Source organism: Cajanus cajan, chromosome 3, assembly GCF_000230855.2.
Source record: "Cajanus cajan strain Asha chromosome 3, NIPB_CcT2T_4, whole genome shotgun sequence".
In the NCBI taxonomy this organism is placed as follows: domain Eukaryota; kingdom Viridiplantae; phylum Streptophyta; class Magnoliopsida; order Fabales; family Fabaceae; genus Cajanus; species Cajanus cajan.
The window spans coordinates 26,379,302-26,387,736 of record NC_138519.1 but is presented as its reverse complement, the minus strand read 5'-3'; the positions used below and the strand labels follow the sequence as shown (position 1 = coordinate 26,387,736).

Genomic DNA, 8,435 nt, shown 5'->3' with positions numbered 1-8,435 from the left:
CATATTCAAGCTAACTTAAAATGTCTCTAATCACAAACTAAATGTAAAAGACTTATGATATTTTCATCTCTTATTTACTAAATACATTTTTATCGATATAAAATTATTTAAATGCCTTTTTGTTAATTTTTTTTTCTCAAATAATCTTCCATCATTCTATTCTTCAACACCTTCTTTTCTTCAAAAATTTGTGTAAATAATAATTCCTGAAATTTTATTTTAACAAAAATAACACATAATTTTGCAAATACATAAATTATTTATTTATTTATTTATATGCAACCTATCACTTAAAAATGTGAATTTCAGATATGTAAAAGTAGTATTAAAAATGATAAAGTATTATTGAATAAAAATAGAATATAATACAATAATTCTTTATTCAATTCAATATAGGAGATAAAATTAAATTTTACTATTTTTATAAAGAAAAAGAGAGGAAAAAAATAAATGCAAACAAATTTAAAAGAATAATAAATAAGAGATGAAAAATATAATTTAAAAAATAAAAAAATAAAAACACAAAAAGTATGACTTAAAAAATAATGAATATCCACTCGATTCATTGCTAGAGAAATGAATTACAAAATAAAGAAGTAAGAAAGATGAACTGAAAGACAAACAACGAAAGATAAAAATAAATAAGAAAATGGAGGTAAAGAGAGGCGTGGAAGGAAAAATAATATTTCCAAAAGATAAATTTGAAAATTATTTAATAAATTTTATCTTGTAAAAAAGGAAAGAAAATACATTTATTAAAAATGAAAGGTGTAAATACTATTTATCAATATATTATTTTTTCTCATAATAAATATTTTTTAAATGCATTTTATATAAATTTAGAAAAAGTTATAAAATTAATTTTATTAAATGTTACAACACACGGCAACATTCTTAAAAAAAAGTATTATTAAGAGTTTAAATGAAAAAAGTTAATCTTATACTAAAAGAAGTTAAAATCACAACCTGTTTCTTTTTTCTCATAAGATATTAATTGAGATAGAAAAAAAAATTATTTAAAATAAAAAATAATAAAACAAGATGCAATTGTAATTACAATTTTAAAACCATAATTAAGAACATATATTACAATTTTGTGATTTGGAAGAATGCAAAATACTTGCAATTTGATGTAACAGAAAGGTAAAATTGAACAGGCGCCGAAATTGCAGAGTCATCTGGACTCTAGTAGACAGGATCTCTGCCCGAAACATATCCCAAATCTTGGACATATAAATCTTTAATCTAATCTCTAATGTGTCACCCCATAGGTAACACACCTTAGACAAAACAAATGAAATTTCTCATCTTCTATGCTTCTATTCGTCTCTTCAAATTTCAAGCACCCATGACCATTATAAAATCCATCCCAATAAATTAAAATTTTGGATCCTTACTCACTCGTTACACACGCATACGCTTCGTGTTTGCGTTTTCAGGTCCCGGGCGTAATAAAAACAAAAATTGAAAAATAAATTAATGAATAAAAAAAAAAGTGGAAAAAGCTGCTCCGGTTCTCTGCTTTGTCTCCTGCTGCCACTTGCCACCTTGCAAGACCTACCTTCCTATTTACGACGCAAAAAAAATAAAATCATATCCTTTTAAAAAATTGAAATTAAAATAGAAAATGAAATTGTCATTTATTTTAATTAATTAATTAATTAAAATTTAAAACCCCTCAAAACAAGAACACCTCAAAACAAGAACAAATTACTGTTGGAGTGAGTTCGGATTATTACCACAATGCGATAGATAGTGAGAAAGTGGTAATGACGCTGGCGATGATGATAGAAGAAGACGAAGACGCAGAAATAAAGCACTTGTTTATAGCTCATGAAATTGACCTCGATTACGAGTTTGATGCAGCTCGCTTCTTCGATTTCACTCGACCGGAGACTCCTGCAGAAGCTCACGAAGCCGAACTTTGGTTTCAAATTGCCGCTAGTTACCCTCCTTCCCGTCAGTCCTTTTCTCTTTCTCATATGTTTTTCAAATATTTACACGAAGCTTTTCTTTTTTTTTTTTCTTTTTTTTTTTTTTTTCATTTTTCATTCATCTTTGCGAAACTGATTAATGCCTTCATTTTTACCTTTTATTTATGGTTTCTTCGTTGAGTTCGGTTTATACTTTCTCTCTTAGTGTTGCTGCTGAAATTGCGCAAACTCGTGCTATTGTTTTTCTGCTTCAGCTTTTGTGAGATGGCTAGTGGCGAGAGAAGAGTTGTTCTTGGAAGACGTTTGCGATTCGCCCAAGTCCGAGTATGTGGAATGCACGAGTAATGTGGATGATGAAAAATCTAGTGTTCGGTTAGGGATGGGGTTTGCGGACACGGCTTTCGACAATTATGGTATGGCTTGGCAATTTTACTTTGTAGAATGCCATTTCCTTGTTCTGTACTTCTGTTGAGTTTTCTCTATCATTCTGCAATTCTCATTCTCATTGAGAGTACACTAAAACGACGTTGCCATCAACTTGCTGTCTTATATTTGTATTTTCTATTTGTCTTGCTAGTGCTTCCTTTTGACTGAATTATTGAATATTTACACCTTAGGTGATCCGAATGATCTGTATTTAGTTGTTATCTAAAAACAATTTAGTTTAAAAAACTGTCTGCAACTACAATTTCAGCACAACCTCAGTCAAGGTTTTTGAGCTCCACATCAGTCACATTTTCGGGCAATGTCAAGCATTGCGATGAAACCACAACCATGACCACAATTTTAAACCTTGTTATTAGCATGTTTTCTATAGCTTAAACATTGGGCGAATAATCATTTATCTTTCTTAAGCTCTCTCACCAAAGTAGCAAAAATAATTAGTTTCTCTAAAATAAACTTGAACCAAGAACACTACGTAGTTTGTGTTAAAAAAATGCACCCAAATACGGAATATTTTTTCTGGCCCCGGGATGTTCTGTATCTGCATCTGTAGGGTCCCTCACTCCCTCTGCTGGTAATCACGTGGAGCTTGATTAATCGTTTGGGCTTTGCATTTCCGTGTTTTAACTGATGGTTGAAGTTGATCTAATAAAAAGTTAAGGTTGTTGATGGTGGACATGCTTTTGCCACCTGCTAATTAGCGGTGCAAAAATGTACCTGCCTTGGATTTGTACAGGCCTTAGTGTAATTTTTAAATTATCCCTCAAAGGTTTCATTGAGGTCCTTTCTAAAATACTGCTACAATGACTTGCACACAGTACATATGTCTATTTCTCTGTAAGCGATAAGTAGAAAACTTTATTATGTAATGGGCTTATGTCATAATACAGTTATCCTGTATCCAAGCTTTCTAGTTTCTATACTGAAAGCAAATTTGAAATGTTCTGAAACACTTCCAATATTATTTTTTGTTTTAGTCAGAGTTGTGCTCTTCACTTGTCGGTGATTCCCTCTTCCCTGTAATTGTTAGGTTCTAAAGCACCTGGTAAAAATATCTCTAACTTGTTGGCCGGAATTCTGCAAAATGATGGTACAAGGCCATTGCAAGTACCTACAGGTAACAATCTGATACCATGATCCAGATGCCAATCTGAGGACTGTAAATTTTTAGCGGCTTAGCATCTTATAATCCTCATGTGAAATAAAGTATTGGTTGTTAGTTTCTCAACTACAGTTTTGGTATCGTCAATTTCTTTCTGTAAATTCTATTTACAATAATACAATCATCATAATATTGTTAGATATGCAATCCTTATTTATATTTATGTTGCAATTGTCTCTTGTGCTATGATAATTTTTGGTACAAACTGTAGTTTAATTATAGCCAAGGATTAACTCTTCCAAAAGCAAAGATGGAGACAATGTATGATCCCACTTTATCTTGTGCTGATATTTAATTATGAAGAATGATGGTGGAAGGGATCAAATTCCTTACCACTTAGTCATTTAGGCTCTAATACTATGAATAACTAACACTCCCAAACGCTTAAGCTGTTAGGTGGAAGCACTTGAGTTGTTTTATATGATTATATCTTTAACACATGGCATTATCTTTTACTCTGCATATGTTATTCATAACAATATGCTTCATTTTCTCTATCTATCTGCCTCCATCCTCTTCCCTTTACCTCAACTTGTTTATTCTCTTTCTGCTTGACATCTATTTTGTCTTTTTCTAGGACTTACCTTTGGCAGTAAGACAATCAGCAACAATTTGAATTCTATGGCCAAATCTCCTGTGCCAAAGAGTTCAACATTAATGAAACCTACAGCTAGTCAATTGGCCAAGCAAAATCGCCCTGCTAAAAAATTTGGTTCAAGGTGATGATTAGAATAAATTATCATTTTTAAAGAAACATGATTTTTTGGGGTGTGGTAGTTGTAGGATGACAATGTGAACTGCCATTTCTTTTTAAATGCTAATTTCATAGCATTATCCTACACTACAGCTTGCCAGTTAAATCAATTGGGATGCATTAGTTTTAGTGCTTGTTAATAGGTCACCTTACAACTACAACTCTTCCATTTTCAGATTTCAGAAGCCGCGAACTCAGAATGAACAAAATTTATCTATCTCTTCCCGGGTAGAAAATCAAGCTGCCAAGCGGCAAAAATTAGAGGGTGGTCTCTTGTGTAAGGTCTGCAAGAAGTTTTATTCTTTGTTCTCTGGTTTTATAACACTTGAAGAAACTACATTCATATTTGTCTTCTTGAAGTTCGTAGATATATGTCAGAGATTGATCATAAAGTTTGACTATTTATGCTCTTCCTATTAAGTTTCAAATGATGCATCTTAATGAAGATTATCCTAACAATGTGTTACATTTGTGTGCATCAGAATTGCTCTAAGGAAGTTGTGAGAGAGATTAGTTGATATTTTCATGGGTAACATTGCAATGCATATTTAAAAATATTTTACAGTAATATAAATTATTTTTTTAATATAATCTACATATTTAAAAATATTTTCTTATATTTGTTTAAAAAAATTTGCAAGAAAATCACATTTTCTTTTAATAAATTTCATATCTTTATCATTCATAAAAGCTAACAAGGATCTTTCAAGAAACTAGTTGAGTCATCCTGTTATTATAATTCACTAACAAACGAAATGTCTAATGATAAAGCACAAAGTCATTCATTTCTTGGGTACAACATAGTCCTCATGAGCCTAAGCTCTTTTGCATTACTAGTTGGCTCATGATATACACTTTTTTTTTTTTTTTTATAAGTACACCTCCTTTATTTTTATTTTTTTTAAATTATAAAATATGTTTTTTTTTAATTTTATATTTCCAACTTTTAATTTATTATTTTCTTCTTCTTTTTCACACATCTATTTTTTTCTTTTTCAGTTTTTACATGCACCATTTTATCTTTCTCTAATTTTTTATTTATTGTTGAAAAAGCTACACACACCTATAATATTATTGAAAATTAATTTTTATACGTGTGTGAAAACTAAAAGCGTGAAGAGAGGAGATAAGAGTAAGAAAACTAAAAGAGGAGGGAGGAAGAGTAATGTAAGATCAAAAGAATTGAAATTACCTACAAAAATAAGTGAAGTGAAAGAAAAGTAAGGAGATGCATGTGAAAATTGAAAAAATAAGGAAAGATGTGTAAAAAAAAGTACTAAATTAAATGTTGAGCGAAAAATTAAAAAATTAAAAATTAAAAAATTAAAAATTAAAAAATTAAAAATTAAAAAATTAAAAATTAAAAAATAAAAAATTAAAAAATTAAAAATATTTTAAAATTTTAATTTAAAAAAAATGTGTACTTATAAAAAAAAGGAAGTGTATATATCATGAACCTTAGTAGTTTGTCCACTCTTTTCATTGGGTTGCTCTCTTCTATTGGGCTCAAATACATCACAAGGTTAAACATAAATGACTCAAATTAAAAGACCTCCAAATAAACACATTTATTCACACAAATTTGAAGTAATGTGTCTAGGAAACCCATTTACGTACAAAGTTGGACTAGGATAATGAGACAAAATATCTCTCCAAATCAGCGCAAACATTTATGCATACACACATATGAAAGATCTAAATTCTTAATTTTCTTGTTTTCAATATGATATTACCAATAACTCAAAAACTATTGTTGCATGGATTTTGGTTTAACTTTTGTTATAAAAAAAAACTCGAGAAAATATGCATGTCTTTAATGAATTTCCATGTAAATTAGTATAAATCATAAAAGTAGACAAAATTTTGTCGAGTATTTCAAAGCGTAATCAACTAGTAAATTGGAGAATGCTGACAAATACTCAATGGCTGAACAACTAAAACAATTTCAATGTTGTTCCCGACAACCATGGCTTTCCATAGTACGAGTATGTCAAGCACAGAATATGCATCCGCAAGATCTAAACAAGCTATTAGTGTTCCTTTGTTGTCTGACTTGGATTAAACTTTTCAAAGGACTACCCATATGGCAAAGTAACGCGATTTGCAAAGCCCAAGAACAAGCCCATACAGTATGCAAAATTTCATTTCCATTTGCCATACTTCTTTTCTGTTGCTGTACATAAACAAAAAGTAAGCACAAAAATGTTATTCATAAATAATAAGGTAAACATGTGAAACAAATATTCCTAACTTAAAATTTATGAGATATAGCAAACACCTATAAAAAGAAAATATGCATGTCTTTAATGAATTTTCATGTAAATAGTATAAATCATAAAAGTAGACAAAAGTTTCCCGAGTATTTCAAAGCGTAATCATCTTGTAAAATGGAGAATGCTAACAAATACTCAATGGCTGAACAACTAAAGCATTTTCAATGCTGTTCTCGACAACCATGACTTTCCATAATATGGGTATGCCAAGCACAGAATATGCATCCGCAAGATCTAAACAAGCTATTAGTGTTCCTTTGTTGTCTGACTTGGATTAAACTTTTCAAAGGACTACCCATATGGCAAAGTAACGCGATTTGCAAAGCCCAAGAACAAGCCCGTACAATATGCAAAATTTCATTTCCATTTGCCATACTTCTTTTCTCTTGCTGTACATAAACAAAAAGTAAGCACAAAAATGTTATTCATAAATAATAAGGCAAACATATGAAACAAATATTTCTAACTTAAAATTTATGAGATATAACAAACATGTATAAAAAGAAAATATGCATGTCTTTAATAAATTTTCATGTAAATTAGTATAAATCATAAAAGTAGACAAAAGTTTGCCGAGTATTTCAAAGCGTAATCATCTTGTAAATTGGAGAATGCTGCCAAATACTCAATGACTGAAGAACTAAAGCATTTCTAATGCTGTTCCCGACAACTATGGCAATCCATAGTATGGGTATGCCAAACACAGGATATGCATCCGCAAGATCTAAACAAGCTATTAGTGTTCCTTTGTTGTCTAACTTGGATTAAACTTTTCAAAGGACTACCCATATGACAAAGTAACGCGATGTGCAAAGCCCAAGAACAACCCATACAATATGCAAAATTTCATTTCCATTTGCCATACTTCTTTCCACTTGCTGTACATAAACAAAAAGTAAGCACAAAAATGTTATTAATAAATAATAAGACAAACATGTGAAACAAATATTTCTAACTTAAAATTTATGAGATATAGCAAACATCTATTAAAAGAAAATATGCATGTCTTTAATGAATTTTCATGAAAATTAGTATAAATAATAAAAGTAGACAAAAGTTTGCTGAGTATTTCAAATCGTAATCATCTTGTAAATTGGAGAATGCTGACAAATACTCAATGGCTGAACAACTAAAGCATTTTCAATGCTGTTCCCGACAACCATGGCAATCCATAGTATGGGTATGCCAAGCACAGGATATGCATCTGCATGATCTAAACAAGCTATTAGTGTTCCATTATTGTCTGACTTGGATTAAAATTTTCAAAGGACTACCCATATGGCAAAGTAACGTGATTTGCAAAGCCCAAGAACAAGGCCGTACAGTATGCAAAATTTCATTTCCATTTGTCATACTTCTTTCCTCTTGCTGTACATAAACAAAAAGTAAGCACAAAAATGTTATTCATAAATAATAAGGCAAACATGTGAAACAAATATTTCTAACTTAAAATTTATGAGATATAGTGATGGAGGACCATCCTTGAAGACACATGTGGGCCCCATCACTAGGTCCATGGCTAGGAGAGTTGAAGAAGAGGAGGGTGTTCACACACCAAGAGACGTTTTCATCATGATCATAGAGTATTAGTACTCTCCTAAGTCTCATTAGTATAGGGTTTATTTTATTTGCCAATTTTACCCTTGTATTTTGGGTATTTTAGGCATAGGATTTATTTTTCTTGTATTTCCCATTTTACCCTTGTATTATGGGGTGCTTTAGATGATTATGTTTTAATTTTGGGCTAGGGTGTGCATTAGAGGGGTGACGCCTATTTTTTTTGGTGAGCTTTGGATCTATTTTTGGTGATAGAAAGGCTTAGGCCCAAGTGGAGGGCAAAGGTTGCATGGTCTTATCATGCACCTAGT

The 8,435-nt window shown here is 30.8% G+C and overlaps 1 protein-coding gene across 2 annotated transcripts; it reads left to right on the top strand.

Annotated features, from left to right (window-relative positions):
• Positions 1-1,678: 1,678 nt before the first annotated feature.
• On the top strand, positions 1,679-4,787 carry LOC145955695 (uncharacterized). 2 transcript variants are annotated; one of them, XM_083070741.1, is made up of 5 exons: positions 1,683-1,959; positions 2,189-2,347; positions 3,409-3,495; positions 4,118-4,259; positions 4,471-4,787. In XM_083070741.1, the coding sequence occupies exons 1-5, from the start codon at positions 1,770-1,772 to the stop codon at positions 4,712-4,714; spliced, it is 822 nt and encodes a 273-aa protein (XP_082926867.1). In that variant the 5' UTR covers positions 1,683-1,769; the 3' UTR covers positions 4,715-4,787. The 2 variants fall into 2 exon arrangements, with proteins under 2 accessions (XP_082926868.1, XP_082926867.1); XM_083070742.1 differs by lacking the exon at positions 3,409-3,495 and having other exon boundaries at positions 1,679-1,959.
• Positions 4,788-8,435: the final 3,648 nt, after the last annotated feature.